Below are 19,130 nucleotides of genomic sequence, written 5' to 3'. Positions count from 1 at the left end.
ACTAGTTTTAATTAAGAAAAGACTTGTATCGCTGAAGTTTCTCGGAAAGAATTTTTACGGGAAATTATCAAACAAGGAGATACGTAACAATATTAACTGTTCACACTGCCTAATTTCTGTCCCTGTTTCATTAGGGACAACCATTTTTCAGAGTATATATTGTTCACATCACCTGGTTCTTTTCCTTGCTTCATTCTGAAAATTTTTCTTCCAGGATACAGTTATTTTTTCCGATAATCTAACTTCTCACGACGATTCAGTAGGGACAACTTGCTTTTAAGGTACTATTTACTGTACCTAATTATCTACTTATCTACTATGTATCTTGTTCTGTGTATGCAATGATACTGTGTTTGATCTGTTTGTTAGAGAAATCACCGAATAATTGTAGAAAAATCTTGCTTTATACTCTTCTTCTTTTAAACTCTAAATTTAACACAAATGTTTTGCTTTAAAAACGTGTATAAGGGGTTGGTAAGCAATAACTTTCAAGAAGAAGATAGACATGAAAATAATAAACAAGTTCTTAATTGTAGCTTGTTGAACAGGTTTTGAAGCATTGATAAACTATCCTACAAAAAAGAATATCTGAAACAGCAAGTTATAAGCTTTATAATTCATGTTCGAATATAAACGTCTGTAAAATAATTTCAAGTTTTACAAATATACAAAATCCATTGAGTTATTAATAACAACTTACATAATTAAGTAGAATAAATTAAAAAATAAGTTAACACTTAAAATGAAAAACAAATCAATAGTGTTTTTGAACTTATAACATCATCCAATAATAGTTTTAAAACCATGGAAGTTGCAATTGTTAGTAAGTTTATATATATATATATATATATATAAACCAAACCTGAATGTTTAAGAATTGTTGAAACGGGTATTAAATAATTCAATACAATATTTTATACCACAATCTTCGAATGTCAAAATAAAATGTTTGTAACTAATGAGACTTAGAAAATCTACAATAATTAAATTTACCAGAACCAGGAAAATACAAATACTTCTAACATGAAGTTTTGGTAAATTATTATATAAATTTGCATATAATAATAATTTGCCTTTTCGGGGTCTATAACATTTGAACAAATATTTTATAACAAATACAATTTCAAGATGGATTTAAACTATTACAAAATAATTTATTTATTAGACCATTTCATGCATTTGTTTTTACTGGAGGTAACCATTGCAACGTAGATCATTTTCAAATTTCTTGCGATTAAAAAATCCTTCTCTTCTCTTTGTCGACATTTTTTAAGTCAGTAATCCTTAAAAGGTTTTTAATATGTCTTTTTAAGTAAATTGTATTACAGGTTTAAAAACAAACAACTTCTTTAATGCTCATCTCATTACAATGAGTTATAATATAATGAAATTTTCAGTTTCTGAGGTTGTTTTCTTACCAACTGGAAACGTGTGAAGATGTATTAAAACTCTCTAATTAGGCTATGATTACTTCCAAAAAGATTGCAAGCAAGAGAAAATAAGATATTTTAACTAAACAAACACAAACGTTCGAATCCCGTTGCCAAAAACACGTGCTCCACACTTTGGGACCGTGGTTGCACAACAATAGTAACGGTCAAACAATAGTAGCCAAAGAATTGGCGGTGAGTGCAGCTGACTAAGCGCCTTCCCTTTAGTTTATCAGTGCATAGTTATAGGGCTTGACTCACGAGCTCGAATCCCTTTTACTGCACATGCTCGCCCTTTCAGCATTGAGAGCGTTATAACGAGACAGGTAAACAAATTTTTCGTTGGTAAAGAGCAGCCCAAGAGTTGGCTGTGGGTGGTTTTTACTAGTTGCCTTCCTTCTAGCCTATCACTTCTAAATTAGGGACGACTAACGAAGATATCCCTCGAGGAATTTTGCGCAAAATTCAAAAACAGATAAAACAAGCATCAAAATTATAGACTTCTTTGCACAGATATCCCTTTTGCAGCTTTGCGCGCAAACTCTAAATATAAAATGCCTTCTTTTACTTTAATTCCTAAGACAACAGATAACAAATTACATCACAATAAAAATGATAATAATTTCCAACAAATCTTTCTTGACTAGTCCTATACAAGTTTCTAGTAAAACTAACATCACTTGTGTGTCACACACCGCTACTGATGAGGCCTTACGCCAGTTTCCTTAGTAATCTCACTTCCTATGGTCCAATAAACAGTCAGACTGAGTAACTCACGTGACTCTTTAGTTAACATGCGCACATGTATCAATACAACGATTCCAATGCATTTTCATGTCTTTCATTCAGTATTTGTGAACTATTTTATAGGTGTTAATATTTATTCAACCTAATTTTATTTTTATTTCAAAACAGTTGTCTTTCATGCCTAAAGGTAAGTCCAAGGTTTTATTCTAAGTTGTAGTCGAAGAAGTGATATTTACTTACCTTTGTTTTAATAATTTGACTAAAGCTGACGATAATGATTCACATCTATCTATGACGTGCATTAGAAATTGCAATGTACTCCCCAGTGCATCAGTGGAATGTTTACTGACTTGCATCTTTCAAATCCAGGCTTCCGTTCCCCATGATGCTTTAGAACAAAACACAAACCGTCTGTATTCAGAATAAATATACATATTAGAAACTTTGTAAGTTTAGTAGTATCTTGTTTTACATCCGTGACATGTGAAAAAGAAGAAAAAAAAGACACACGCACAACCAATGTTCAATGAGCAACTACAAACTATAATTAATGGTGTAAAGCATGTAAACTTATTCTTAAAATACAATTCTGCTAGAAATAAAAATATATTACTAGCTACGATATACATATACGTCTGTATAAATCGGATGGATACCTTCTGATCGGATGGATACCTTTTGGTCGGATAGACACCTTCTGGTCAGCAGTTCTAAATCTTGATTTGCTGTTTAGTTCATTTGTTGAGAAGGTTTGTTTGGAATTTTGCACAAAGCTACACGAGGGCTATCTGCGTTAGTCGTCCCTAATTCAGCAGTGGTTGACTAGAGAGAAGACAGCTAGTCAACACCACTCACCCCGCCAACTCTTGGGTTACTTAGATTGCGAGTTGAGCCAGGCCGTTGAGAAGATATTATTTGTCGCAACATTAAGAGTTGCTTTACAGTCAATGACCAACCTAAGAAACACAATACCCAACTACAATTAAATGTCTTTATAAGTAACTTTTTAGTACTAAACTTTAATTGAAAGAATATTAATATGTAGAAAAATAAAGGAGGAAGTTAATTAACTTAATTAAAGAAATGGATTAATAACCATAAATTATATTTTCTAACTTCCAAGTTTTATATATTCTACTGTTTTCTAAATGAAATGATGATTTAACCTTTTGATAAAATATGTTTTGTAAATAACTATTTTTTATTATATTTATATTTACAAAAGTCCCCTGGTGAGTCAGCGGTAAGTTTAGGGACTTACAACGATAAAATTCGGGTTCGATTCTCCGCGGTGGACAGAGCACAAATAGCCCATAGTATTGCTTTGCGTTATAAACAAGCAAACAGGCAATATTCCCAAAATGGGAAACGAAAGAAATAACGCTTCTTTAAGGTAGCCCCCCCCCCCAGTGGCACAGCGGAATGTTTGTGGACTTACAACGCCAGAAACCGGGTTTCAATACCCGTGGTGGGCAGAGCACAGACAGCCCTTGTGTAGTTCTGTGCATAATTAAAAACAAACAAACAAATAATCTTTAAGGTAATCATATGTTATATACATTGATACAAACGTTTAAAACACTCAGGGGGACTTTCAGTGTGATTTTTAAAAACTTTATATGGGAGTGTAACGTCTTACAGATTTATCTTTTTCTCGCTAAACGTAAAAATTGAAAATATAATCTGGGATAAATAAGCCTAATTCATTTCTTGATTGGTTGTACTCTCTTCTGTGGACTGCAGTTTTGTCTGTACAAGGCTCATCAGTACACCTTGGGTTAGCAAACCAAAGAAATGCAGTTAGGCCTCTTACAATGGTAATGTGTATATACTAATTTTGGGTTTTTTGAGTCCTTTTATTTTTTGGTTTGCTGGCCCGAGGTGTGCTGATGACCCTTGAACAGGCAAAACTGCAATCCCCAACAGAGGGAGCTGCGAATCAAAGAATGAATTAGAGCTTTACGTCACAGATCATCTTTTCTATTTAACCTTTCGTGAAAATAAAATAAATCTGTAATATATTTATAATTATTCTATAGTATAATACTGAATAATAAATTAGGCGTAATTCCATAATTTAACGCACATACCTAAGTTAAGTTATTATAAGGTGAGTTAAAGCGGACTTAAAAAGCCCATAAATATTGCGACTTCATGTACTTCTGTTGTTGTTGTTTTTACGTCGTAAAACAATAGAGTACTTCAATTTTTTATTATTCTTGGAAGTCATATTCTACTGATATATTCGATTTATGATTGGTAAATATTTTACGTTGAACGCACTTTTATGTATACACATATCTATTGTCTGTCCATAAATGCATAGTCCTCAGAATCTCCCCGTCCAATATATGGGGATCCCACACCCACTTCGACCCCCTTCCCTATATATGTCGATAGATTTGCGATTTCTACAGCTTGAACTTAGTTTCTAATCGAAAATAATGACTCGCTATAAACAGATAAAGATTCTAAAATGAATTTGGTAGCTGGAGATAAAAGAGTCGAAAAGATAAGATGAAGAAATGAAGGTAATATCGAGAAGGTCAAGTAGGCTGTTCACTATACAGTCTATTCTCACGTAAGTTTTGCTTTTGTCTATTTTCCTCCCTTTGTTTTCATTACATCTTGACTCTCAGTACTTCAAAATAGGCCGAAACTTTCTTTTTAATTGAACATTTTTTCCGGAGGAGCATACTTTCGACTCCCTAGTTTCTACTGGTGACACTGTTCTGATAAGCTTGATTCACTTCCAACTTTGTCCCCACCCCTTTGTTTTCGATGCCTGAGGAATATATATATATGTGTGTGTTTTTTGTGGGTTACATATCCGTCTGCGCTGTTTTATATAACTTTTTACTAGTAATCCTGAATCACCTTCAAACAAAGATATTTTATCGCTGTTGGAAATTAATTTTGTTTCATTATCTCCGTCTCTTCAGGAGCCTTTGTTTGATTACGTATTTTCACCGAAACACCTGCGAAATTTTCCTGACACTGCTCTTTATCCTGGTAATTTCGTATCGATTGTACATTTCCAGGGGTTAGGCATGGGCGGATACTAAACCTCTATTGATTCGCAACGGATCCGCTCATAACCGGTTTCAGTTTTGTTTATTATCGTAAGATGAGTTTCAGGTGCTACTTAAAATCCGCCATCTGTGTTACCAATGGAACAGACAACAGACACAGAAAGAATACGACGAAGTAGGTATGAGATTTACTGATGCCTCTGCTAGTGAGGATTATTTTGGATAAGATAAGGTGGAACGGAACAAAATGGCACGTCCTTGAAAATAAATATATACGTTATTTATTAATTATCTGATGGAAAAGACAATTATGCAAGAAACAAAAACAAATCACGTTTATTGCTTCAGTTGAGGACAACATCTGTTTAACTGTGATTGGCCAATAGCGTTTAAGCAGACTTATGCCTTTCAAAGTTTCTTTGATTTTCATGTAACATATTTTATTTGAAGAAATTATAGATAATTCAAAATTAATAGAAAACTATACTAGTAAGCGTTTGTTCACCGTGTCCCCAGTGGGACAATGGTAAGTCTTCGGATTTACAACGCTAAAATCAGGGGTTCGATTCCTCTCGGTGGGAACAGCAGATAGCTCGATGTGGTTTTGCTATAACAAAGTACACAAAAACACACTTAGTTACCATTGGATGTTCATAGACATAATCAACAGCTGTTATTATTATAAGTACCTTGTCAAAAATTCAGTGATCAATGTCTTCGCTTTCAAACGCATTACGTTAGCCCAAGTGGAACAGCGGAATGTCTGCGGACTCCCCTGGTGGGAAAAGCACAGATAGCCCATGGTGTAGCTTTGTGCTTAATTACAAACAAACAAACATTAGGTTAGCTTACATGTTTAGTGCAAGATCTGAATTGAATGATATAAATTTATTTGAAGTAAAACTATCTTACAGTAGAAAAAGAAAAACTCTTCGTTGTTGCTAAAATAAATGCAGTTGAAAGGCAACTACTTTGGCAAAAGTTTTGAGCAAGCCTATACTCTCAATTTCGAATTCAGTTATTTATATGACGTGATAAGCTATTTACGTTCTTAAGCCTTTTTTCAGTATTATATTACAATGAAAGTAACATAGTTTGTTACGAAGAGTTCCCTATGTAGCTCCGGTAATCAGGCGTAAGAGGAAGGATTTTTTAAGTTGTTATTCTTGTTGTTCTTGAATTACGATGTGCATTAACGCATAAAGCTATCCGAGAACAGGGTTGCATTAACACCAAGTGCGTTTTTTTATTGGAAAAATTGAAAGGATAACTGGTTTTATAAGCAACACGTCACTCTGTATTTACTAAAGCCACGCAATGCCTTCTCTAAAAGCACCATTTTCTGGGCCTTTCTGACAGTGCTGAAAGAAGAACAGCGATGTTTGCCGTTTTTCGTCAGATATATTCCCTAAGAAATCTGCATTTCAACGATTTCTGCGAATGAACACAATTTAACGAAACGTCAAATGTGTGGAAAATTTCACAACTCAATGATGTGAATATTATAAAATCAATAAAATCAAAATCATCATAGCACTTTTTGTATGCCGGTCTCGTTAATCCATCGTTGCCATGGAAACGAAGAAAACATAAACTGTTTATCATAGAAACAAAGAGAGAAATACCTTCGCAAGCATCAACATGATACTGTAAATATTTTAAATGTAGCTTCGTTATCTTACCACCCACTTTATATTTAGTATCTAAAATGGCATTTTGTGAATGAACACAATAACATTTGAACACATTGAAATATTGAAGCTTAAATTTGGGATTATTATATATTATTGATTGCATTTGAGTCAAAGTCACTGATTTGTCTATTTAGTTACTATTTTTGCATTCCTTTTTTTTTCAATGCCAAACATTACAATGGGATATCTGCGCACTGTTTTCCGTGGAGAATCGAACCCCGGATGTTGGCGTTGTAAGTACGTAAACTTACTGTTGACTTACCGGGGTAACTGAGGCGTTGAAAATCACTCTATGCATAATATTTGTGTTTTCATTCTTTGATTCAGTTACTGAAGAATTCAATAGATAAAATATTAGCTTAGACTGAAAATGTTCAAGTGGAAAATAAAAGTTAGATTTATTTAGCTCTATAAAAAACGCTGATGAATTTCAAATAACGAAAGACACTTAGTTAATGGCCATTAGAACGTTAATTAGATTTTTGTACCTTTTACGGTAGCAAATTATTTCTTCATTTGTTTTAAAAACTTCGTGAAAACCAACAAAAGGATTATCCGTGGATAGCTGTTTCTAATTATGAAGTGATAGGCTGGACTATTTTTTATTAGATATTTCACGTGAAGCGAAAGAAAATTTAAGAAAAAGATGGCGCTGCAGCAATGTCAAAGGAAATTTATTAGAGATCTTTAGGCGATGGGTACCTATTAATTTTTAAAGAAAGAAATATTAACCGAGAAGGAACGGATTTTAAGGCTTTTATTATTAAGCGTTTATCGAATTGTTTATATTTTCTAATTTGTACAGTTTGCACTGATTTTTTATATTTAAAACAAATTGATAGTTTAAGATCAAAAGTAAATTTACAGAAGCCATACTGGCAAATGAGAAGCAAAATTATTTCCCGTCGTCTTTATATTCCTATATTTTCATTTATTTTAAAGGCTTTTCCTATATTTCATATATATATATATATATATCTGAATACCTCAGTATTCTGTAGTTTTGTTGTTGCCCCTATATTTTGGGCTAAATGTAGTTAACTTCAAGCATTACTGTGAATAAAGCAATATTATTCTTTCAGTTTTTAAGTGTAATTTCAAGCATTCAGTGCCATACAGAAGAATGTGCTCAGAACTTGCAATTTGAAGAGGGAAATTTATCAATTGGACTGTGTTGTTATACCAGAAATCTGACCATAGAGCCAAGCAATGTTTTGGTAAGTCCTGGTCTCTTTATTTTTTCGAAAAAAATCGTATGTTGTTTCATGTTGTGTTAATTTGTTTTGGAGGTAGTAGGCGGATTCGGGGCGGTCAGGGAGTGGTGGTAGCCCTATCCGTGTGGTGTAGCCACTTATTAATGATGTATAAATGTCCGTGTAAGTTCACCTAGGCATGAGGAGGGTCTTGGAGGAAGTTTACAGGGATCGTTGAACTTAAATCTGACATCTGATTTTGTTGTGTTCCTGCTCCTTCCCCAGGGATCTTGAAGCGTAATATTTGAAATTGTTTTCGCTCTCAAGCTAGCTATATGGAAGAGTTCGACACTCTTATTAAAACATACTTATGTTCAGTGGTAGAGTATACCTGTCCTGCATGGTTAAATATCGCAAAACCACACATAACAAAATTACAGACACTTCAAAATTCAATACTCATTAAAGAACCACCAATTCAACATTTTTACACAATTACGTAGACATCCTTATGGTATCAGACAGACTATCATATAGATAACTAGCTTATTTCAAGAAACATTTAAACAAAATTGAATTACTAAGAACGTTGGAAAACTTTACAATACATAATTTACATACAGTTAAGTACCTCTAACCATTAAATCTTATAAGTTTCATACATCAATGGCCACCTAATACTAGGAAAACCAGCAGTTAGATCTACAGTTATTTATATTTTAAAATGTCTTTTTACGTGAAATTAAAGTTATCAGTGTAGTTTATGTGCAATTGCTTTCAAAAGTGAGACTTTGCGTTCGAACAATTAATTGGAGGGAATATAGTTGCTCATAAAAAAGGAAAAAAAAATCTGTTTTTCATTTATGAACATGGCCGGAAAAGGACCATTTGTGTGTGTATGGCTGCATGTTTAGAAATTGGATTTTCGTAGCTACTGGTAATATCGACTATAGAGTATGGAAGAATATTCTATTACACAAGCACTGATATCCACGCCATGGAGGGAGGAAGAGGTCCAGTGTATACCTGACTCTTCCAGGTCTCATGACCGAAATCACGACCAAACAACGACGATTTTCAAGCTAGCGAGACCAAACTTGGTATACGTTCTCAGATACTTCGGGCAATTGTCTAACGGATTTATTTTTCAGATATGGACCCTTCTTTGGGTAGCTATAAGAGTAATTGTGGATAATGGGGAAAACTGATCAGTACACTGGGGTCTTGTTATCGTAAAAGGACCTTTAAACCCCCGTAGCAGAACGCGGGTATTTTATGGAAGTATTAGTAATCTCGATGAAAACTAACTTAGAAACTGAGGACCTTTTGTCTGTCACTGCAGATTTTATGAGTAAAATAGTAGCATGATGTTGCTTATCCTATGCTATCATAAATACTACGCTTTTTACATATTTCCAGTTTTTCTTGTAGATATTGGTGTATGGAAAACGGTGGTGGTTTCTGAAGTAACTTTTGACTTTTAGTCTTTGTAAAATTACATCACCTAATAATAGTAAATGCTTGTTTGTTGTCTAACAGCTGGTAAATTTCAGGTAGTGTGTTCCAAGTCATCAACATACATAACCAACCCCAAAGGAAGACGTCATCTTGCCCAAAGGACATACAATTTGTCAAGACTAAAGGAGGAAAAATGAAATGAGTTGAAATACGAATGTGATGTACAAAAATTCTAGGGAAGCCAACAAATTTACAGTGCATATTATGTTATAATAACTTTGCCATTTACAACTATGGAATTAGTCATATCAGACAGAAATGCAATACCATTAAAGCACAGATAAATAACCCAGACTAGGTTTCGCTTCCTTAAATTAGGTCAGAAGACACAGGTGGTACAAGAAGATAAAAACGATGTATCATCAAACCACCAAGAGAGTAAACAGGAAGAGAAAATGACTGAAAATAATATCGAGATTTTAATGTCACTATTACTCCATGACTGGATGAAAGAGGCAGAAATCGTATGGTGTTACAAAGTTGCTGCAAGTAACTTTTCCTTTCGATAATTGTGATAGACTGAGCAAGTTGTTTGAGAGGATTTTTAAATGATCTATAGCAGGAAACTTTATTCTTGGTATCTCTAAAGTGGGTTACAAATTATCTGATGGAATTGGCCTCTTCCTGTTGAGCAGATTGTAGAAGAAGGGACTGATCAAAACTTGGGTTATGCCCAGGTTAAAAGACAAACGTGTGTCCATATTCGCTATTGGAGTCCAAGTGTTAATGAAGTAAAAGTTAAGTACTTGATGTTGTTGTTGTTTTAGTGCAAAATTACATAATAGGCCATCTGCACTCTTTACATCGCGGGGAATTAAAACCCGTATTTTAAATGTGTAAGTTCGAAAACTTACCACTGACCTACCGAAGACCTAATTTTTGAATGGCATGGTTTGGGGCAAAGCAAAAAATGGTTGCAGACTATCTCTTAGACTTGGGAAATACTTTAGATACTAGAATGCTACTAGAGCACCTCTTCAGTTTATCATCAGATTGCTGTAATGTAAATATGACCATGCGCAAAAAGTTCACATTGCTCTCACAGCCACAGGATTATCTAGACTATCGTAATTTCAACCATGTAACCATCAAGTTGTCTACAACGCATTCTGAGCAAGTTTTAATATATATGGACTAAAAACAGAGAATTTGACTTTCAACGTGCATCAGTTCTTTAATCAACTCTCATGCTGAAAAGAAGACTTCATAGATCTATAGCTTGAGTATGTAATAGATGAAAGTCTGTTCCTAAGACATGTGTCAAGAAAATTGTTAATATTGCTTCCTTCAATGAAACATGTTCAAGGGAAGCGGGATGTGAGCAAGGAGTATTTCCACAATATACTGCCAAATTCTCTCAAAGTCAATGCTGAAAAGAAGCAATTGGAAAGAAATGGACAATACATCGGCTTCTGTTTAAAAATTAATAATGTGAACATTTTGAAAGAGATAAGATTTTTAACTTTCAGTTGCTCTAGTTTTCGAGAAGTTCCTGACACTGCTTACAAAAAAGAATTTCCACCACTCATCTGCTCTTAGATGAAAGCTTTGCATTATTTTGGGAAGGCTTATGAAAGCAGGTAAAATTGATAATAAGACAGAACGCTGCTTATCTGATATTGGCTATACTGAAAAATCTCTTTGACTCACAAATGGAAGTCGGAGTCACAGCAAGAGAGATGACAAAGGCTCCAAACCAACAACAGGCTTTGTTGCTGAAGAATATGAGGAACTTCTAACTTGAGAAACATGATTATCTGTGATTATATGGTAGGACACATACAACTTAAAAGTCAGCTGCTTTGGGATGTTTAATATTCACATTCATTAGTGAGGGAAAGGGACAGTAGCACAAGTGCCATACGACGACTTACTGTCAAGGTGCCTCATGTTGCATCAGAAAGTGAGGAGACAGCTTGAACAGATGAATAGTTTGTATACAAAATAAATCTTGACATATAAACTGAATAATACATAAAATCTAATGGGGAACTTCCAAGCATGCCCATCACTATGGCAAAATTTTCTGGCTCAGTAGTACCAAAACAGCTAAAGTACAGAGTCCTACCCAAGATGATTAAAATTGTCTTGACACTTGCACGTATAAATGCTGATGTGAAACGTTTACTTTCAGCAAATAAGCACATAGAACTGAGCTGAATATTGAGAGTATCAGTTTCTGGCGCTTACAAAAAAGAAAAATAAACATGGCCAGAAGTGCTTATGCTCAACATGAGCAAAGAATCAAGCAAGAAAAGGAGGCAACTGAAAACAAGAGAGAAATGAAAGACAGTCAAACACAATAAAATGCCAAATTAGTTAGAAGAAAAAAAGAGGCTTATGGTCGAGCTGGACCTTATGGTTAGCGTCCCGGATTGTGAAACTGCGTGACAACCGTTTGCACCCTGCTACTGAAAAAATATAAATTGCACTTTGCAATTTGAAGCCAAAAGTGCGTTATAAGGGTGAGTGTCAAGTCCCACCATTCGGTCAGACAAAAGTAGCATCCAAGAGTTGGTGGTGGGTCCTGTTCACTAGCTGCTTTCTTCTAGTCTATCTATCAGTTCAAAATGAGAGAGAACTACCTTGAATAGCTTCGCGCGAATATCTGAAAACAACCAAAACGAGGTTTAAGACATGAAAAACAAATTTTCAAAGCAGAAGAGAGGAAAGTCAGTGAAAAGGAAGGAGAATTCAGAAACACTTTCAGAATTGCATAAAAACATTTGTAACAAGCCACATCGAAGTTGCGTGAAGCAATCATGACAAAGGATGAAGTAGCCATACAAGTAGCATAAGGAATGTTAGAAGGAGCATAAGGAAGAATTGAGAAAAGAAGAAAGAAAATTGAATAATGCCAGAAAAAACAACAAAGACTGGAAAGAAATAGGCATCTCTGTTGGTCATCCAAGAAGGGCAAAGTAGCCATAAGAAATAGTTCAGAATAGTTAAAAACTGAACTGCTGAGTTAGAGAAACATCCATCAATAACTGAATGCGTTATGTTTGTCATATTGATTTGTTTATTTTGTATTAAATATTACAAATTTGTATTCATTTGTTGCATTTCAATTACAACTGAATTAGGATTAGGATTAAAATATTAGATTAAAAAGTAACAATTGTGTAGTACAGACATTTGGTTTGTAATTAGCGGAAATACATCTGTTTTATAGCAATAGTATTAAATATGTTCTGTATATGATGTTATGTTATGCTTTATCAAGGAACTTATTAAGAATAAAATTTTCAGGTGATTTGTTCGATTCCTGGAGCACAGTCCATCAGATGGCAAGTGAAGAGCATACTTCTGTAAGGTACTTCAATGGGTATGATTTATAGTGAACACCGACAAGAGGTAAGGTGTCATAAATGTACTTTCGAAAAGATGGCAATTTCCCTTATATTCTGGCGCAAGATTCCCCTATAAACCCTATATTTTTGGTTCAGTTTGATTGAGTGATTGTTTGTTTTAGAGCAAAGCCACATTGAGCTCTCTGCTGTGTCCATCGTAGGGAATCGAAACCCGGATTTTAGCGTTGTAAGACAGTAAACTGACCGTTGTTCTACCGGGGGAGTTTGGGCTCAGAAGTTTTATATACGATTTCCAATATTTTTATCATAAGCCAGTGAATATAACAAACAGCTTGACTATTCTAAACATTTTATTAAATATTATCTTAAATAAAATGCATTTTATTTTTCACGTTCCATGAGAATGTAAAAATAAGTCCATTTTACAAAAACTCTTCATAAAGACATTTAAACAAAATTTTTCTTTTAAATTTAAATCTTAGTTTTGATTGGCTCACAAAGGAATTTATTTACCAATGTTTGACTGCCTCGACTACACTTTCAAGCTTGATTTCGCAAAATTGTGGGGTTAGGGTATACAATGGGGTGGGGCGGTAATACTTGCCCTGTCATTTTTGTTGGGTTAGACGCTAGTATTAGATTAATTTGCTTTAACACACACACACACACACATATATATATAGAGAGAGAGAAAGTGTTTTGTTTGTTGTTAATCGCAAAGCTACACAATGGGCTATCTGTTCTGTGTTCACCACAGGTATCGAAAGCCGATATTTTGTGTTATAAGCCCTCAGACCTACCACTAAGCCACTGGGCAGCGAAAGTAAGTGATTTGTATTTTGAAATATTTGACATGGAAGCAATAAAAATATGGATATTTTTTTGAAACTATGTTATTTCCCATGCTGTCTTTCCTTCCACTAATTTTTTTTAAATATACGCTCTCGTTTTTTGTTACTCAATTTTTTTTCTTTTTCATATATGGCTTACTTCTTACATATATATATATATATTAATGAATGGATCATATGTAAACATCCATTTCCATGCTTTATTGTCTTTCCGGGTTAAATACGATTTTAAGAAGACTTATCTCTATATTTCTTATTTACTGTTTCATCTTCTACTACAGTGATTGGAATTCTAGGCTGACAGGAAGAAATGTTATTACTAAAATAAATGTTGACGGCCTCTGTCACCCACACAAGCCTAGAATAGCATAATATCACATTACTTTTAGTAAGCGACGAATGTTAGATCGATGTTTTCTGCCATAACCCTGCAGTTTTGGATACTCGATTGACTTAATCTATTCTTTTTGTTTTAGTTTTAACCTCTTAAAGCTATAGTAAGACTAGATATTGTAAAATGATGTTACCAGAGGAACTGTTGTGAGATGTGTTATCATATCGCCTGAAAATGGTCATGAATCATTCATAATTGTTATATTATTGGCTCTTACTAACGATATGTATTAGCTACAGATGTCAGCATAAATAGCTGTAACTACACATGTATACTTTCTACTGATCTTGCTTCAGACGAAGATGTTTTTTTAATAATAGTCCGTACATAGATAGCACATGTGCACACAATTTACACAAGATGGTTTGGGAACGTTACATCATATGCAACACATATTCTGCACAAACGTAACAGACACCCCTACTTCATGAGCAAGATGTGACGTTCTTTTTCTGGTTTGCTTGTCAAGTGTGAACGTAAAAATACTGTTACGTCTCTGGTCGTTTGATAATTTCCAGTAAAATTTATTTCCAAGAAACTTCGGCGATACGAGTTCTTTCTTAATTAAAACTAGTTTATTCTTTCTCGTTATAAACTTTGTAATACACTGAATTTCCACCGTCACTTTAAAGTTAACTACTTTTATAAACACACGCTATAATTCACAACGATTCACGCACTTTACTTACGGTCACTACCGCTCACTTGACTCAATTATCTGTGTCTATATCTCTCTTCAATCTGCTATTATATCTCCGCTTTATTTGCCGGGCTTATAAAGTAAAATAGAGGGTGCCTAGAAAAGACTAGAGTTGCCGCGAACAGTCATGATCCTTCCAGAATCTCATGACGTCTACTAGCATCACGTGACTTCTGCTGTCGTAACAATACGTTATGCTGTTGAAGAACACGATGTGTTAGAGAATTGAACAATTTTAATCTACAAAAAATATTTTGCATACAAAATAAGATGAAGAAAGAAAACTAAAGGAAGAATAATAAGTAAATAGAATCGAATTAAGTGGAAGAAGAGAAAGCTACTTTAAGAAACAAACAGCACACAATTTCAGGAAAAGCTGGCTGACTGAAGGCAAATGAATAGAACACACGGTTTCTCTTGAAACAATTCTTTCCATAATGAAAGTCAGATTTTTAAGTTATAATGCGCATAGTATAAGAAAACTCAGTACGACTCGCTGTAGCTTGACCGCTCGTAATCAGGAACATGGGAGAAAGGCCGTCTTCCCACTCACACGTGACACTTGCAGAAGTAGCTTCGCATCTGGAAAATTCAAGATACCAGCATATAGCTGAATAAAACCTGGCAACATATAATAACAAAGTTTGATATTTTTCGTATAATAAATATATAGTTTAAAATATAGTGAACTCTTAAATTTGAGGTTTGTATGTGATACTATGGTACTTTTTGTCAAGGGTCTTATTAATAATAAACAATATTATTTAAATGTTTAAAGTGAACTCTTGAACTTGTGTTAGCCTACTTTATAATATATATATGTATAAAGAAAAAATTTACAGTCTTGGCCAAAATGTTTGCACATTTTGTAACAAATAGATGATCATTGTTAAGATGGAATACAAATACACTTAGCGCTGTCAAGCTGACAAATATATGGTATAATAAACATCTACATATGTAAGGTATATAACGAGACAGGTTCTATGGACATCATTAACGGCTATTTTAAAACAGCAAACAATTTTATCAGACACCTGCGAAACGATGTGTAATTCAGCATTTCACCTATCACAACAAAACCTTACCAAATCATATACAATGACAAAATATAACATCAAATTATTATAAATAACGTCTGTAACCTTATATCAGTTCATATTAAACAGTCAGTACTTGGTTGGTCCTCCTCGTATTCTAACAGTCTCCGCATGCTGTGAATGAGGTTATTGATGTAATCCACCGTGATTTCATTCCAACTTGTCACTAGGAGGCGCTGCAACTTAACTACAGTAGCTGATTAGCAATTTCCCGGTCCAATTTTGCCCAACAAAATGACTTTGCTGGTCATGACAATCTTGTAACATCCTTCTGGTCTAGATAATCCTGTACAATACGCGCACTGTGGGTACTGGCATTATCATCCTGGAACACAAAGTTATTGTCAAACCTTGCCTTAGCATATGGCAGAAATGTCGTCTCTATGTGATGCCTGTAGGAGGTGCCACTGATGTTTCCATGGAGGATATGAAGAACATTTTCCCCCCAAACATGTGCTGCACCACCTTCTGTCTGTTCCTTGTGGGAAAGACACCCTTCCTTCATCTGTTCTCCAGGCAAACGACGAACACGAATCCTACCATTGGCTTTAACAAGCCAGAAATAGGGCTCATCCGAAAAGATGACATTTCGCCAGTGTCCTAACTATAAGTTGGCATGCTGTCTTGCCCAAGTAACACGGTGACGGAGGTGAGTTCTGGTTAATATCGGTTTGCAGATAACTTGCCTTGCAAAATAACCTTATTTTCCAGTCTCCTATTCACTATTCTTCTGGATATCCTGGAACGAATGTGTTCATGCCATTCCTGTTGTAAGGTGTTGCAAGAATTCTTTCGACATTGACATGTTAACCTTAACAAACACGGTCATCTCGGGAAGTAGTTTTTCGGTGTCTACCAGTAGACTTTCCTGGAACAACGTTTCCTGTAGTCCGATGACGTTTCAGGATTCTGGATACAGTACACTGAGAGTATCCTAATGTTCTGGCAATGTTCATTTGCTTCATACCATTTCCGGACAGTCGAACAACGTGACGTCGTATAACTTCAGGCTCGTGACGAGGCATGATTCTACACCAAGTGCAGAGAAATTGTCTGAACAAAGCGTTGATCTGTTTCGAAATATATTATACCAAAAGCACACCCTCTTATACAAAACAGATGTGTATGCATGTGTTTTGACGAACAAATGATAATAACAACTTATACAGACCAGAATAACAACTCGTACATTTTTGTCTGATCATACGCTACCTTCTGTGTTACTACTCGGGCATTTACTTAATATCTACTCCATGCATGTATATAATAACATCAATATTGAACAGTATGCAAACATTTTGGCCAAGCCAAGTCTGTAGAAACAAGAATAATTCTTAGTAAAAAATTAAAACAATTATAAATTAGAAAGTTACATATTTCACAGTAAAGCTATCAATGAAGTTATAATTAAGAAAACGTAGAACAAAAATGATTATAACATATTGAATTTAAGTTTACTGTGCATATTTTGCTGTTAAGCAACATTACTCTGGTCAGTGATCCATTTAAGTTGGCATGTTTTTCTCCAGGAGAAAGAAACCGTCAGAGTAGGCTTAAACGATTAAAGCTTTATCAAAAACGAAAAACAAAATTAATTTATTTGCCAATTATGAACGACGCTTCAAGCGATTAATGCTCATCAGAATAATCTCTTAGTGATGCGTGTAAAGATTTGAAGTGCAGATTTTGTCCTTCTCGGGTGTGGGATTTATGCAATAGGTGAAGAGTACGTGTGGCCACAGAAGAGATTATGTAATTTGTCTAATAGAAACTGGTTAGTAAAGTTAAGATTTTTTATTCAGGCAACTGAAAATGTAAACATAGAACTTATTTTATATAAATTGCAGTAAAGGCAGTACCAGAGTGGTTTACTTTTATTTTCATCTCTAAAATCACCCAGATTCGGCATAAACGACAGCTATAAGTCAATTTTTCCAGCATGTATTTGCCGAGGCCTCTGGCTATCCTCGTACTGAAAAAAGAAAAAAAGAAAATTGAGAGGAATGTGAAGAAAAACAACGACATCTTCAGTCTACGTGACTTTTATCAAAAATTTTAGGCCTGTTTGTTTCTAACGCTTCTCCTGCTTTGGCATTTAAACCGTAACTTTTAAAGTATTATACTGCATATTTATAAATTGTGTTTCAAAAAATATTTGTCTCTCATAGTCCAGGCTAATTCATATTTCTAGTATTGTATGAAAGGCCTCTTGGACAGTGACTTGTGGGAGAAAGCGATAGATCTGAAATGTTGTTTTTACACCCTTCAGATTCTGAATCCGAAATGGACAGTTTGAGAGAAATGAGAAAAAAATATATACAGAATGATTCTGATCCATCCATATAGGGTGAAGTTTCTGACTCATATACATAGGGTGCAGATTCTGACCCACTCATACAAGTTGCAGATTCTAATCCATCCATGTAGGGTGAAGCTTCTGACTAATATATATATAAGGTACAGATTCTACCTCACTCACAGAAGGTGCAAATTCTGCCCTACACACAGAGGGTGCAGATTTTGATCAATACTTATAGGGTGTAGATTGTAATCCATACACAAAAGGTGTATATTTTGACCCATATACATAGGGTGCAGATTCTGATCCATCCATATATGGTGCGAATTCTGACTCATATATATAGGGTGCAAATACTAACCCACACACAGAGGGTGTAGATTCTGACCTACTCACAGAAGGTGTAGATCCTAATCTATCCACAGAGGGTGGATATTCTGGTTCATCCATATAGAGTGCAGGTTCTCAATCATACACATAAGGTGCAGATTCTAACCCATACACGTAAAGTGCAGACTCTGACCCATACAAATAGGGCGAAGGTTTTGATTGATACACAGAAGGTGCAAATTCTGAACCGTACCCGAAGGGTGCACTTTTCCTTAGTTCCTATGTCCTATCAAACACAGTATGTTCTCATAATTTTAACATATTATTTTATCTGTGCGGCTAAATTTTGCTAAACTATTTTGTATGCATTGTTCTAAAGTGTATAAGAATAGGAATTTCACAGGTGACCTTGAGCCACCTCCTACACACCCCTGCAGGTCACAGAGTTTGACTTAATATCGGTCGGAAGTCGGTTCACAATATAACCATCTTTTCTTTTGTAATTCTCATTGTTGCATAATTTCATTG

The 19,130-nt window shown here is 34.7% G+C and overlaps 1 protein-coding gene across 1 annotated transcript in view; it reads left to right on the top strand.

Moving 5' to 3' along the window:
• The window catches only part of LOC111085019, an 84,050-nt gene extending 74,299 nt beyond the window's left edge, over positions 1-9,751 (top strand). Inside the window, exons 3-4 of the mRNA XM_022381967.1 lie at positions 7,986-8,120; positions 9,650-9,751. Of these exons, the coding sequence (XP_022237675.1) occupies positions 7,986-8,120; positions 9,650-9,751 (237 nt within the window). The remainder of the gene's footprint in view (positions 1-7,985; positions 8,121-9,649) is intronic.
• Positions 9,752-19,130: the final 9,379 nt, after the last annotated feature.

This window comes from Limulus polyphemus, unplaced genomic scaffold, assembly GCF_000517525.1.
Source record: "Limulus polyphemus unplaced genomic scaffold, Limulus_polyphemus-2.1.2 Scaffold205, whole genome shotgun sequence".
NCBI classification, from domain to species: Eukaryota; Metazoa; Arthropoda; class Merostomata; order Xiphosura; family Limulidae; genus Limulus; species Limulus polyphemus.
Note: the sequence above shows the minus strand (reverse complement) of the source record. Positions and strands in the feature narration are given on the sequence as shown.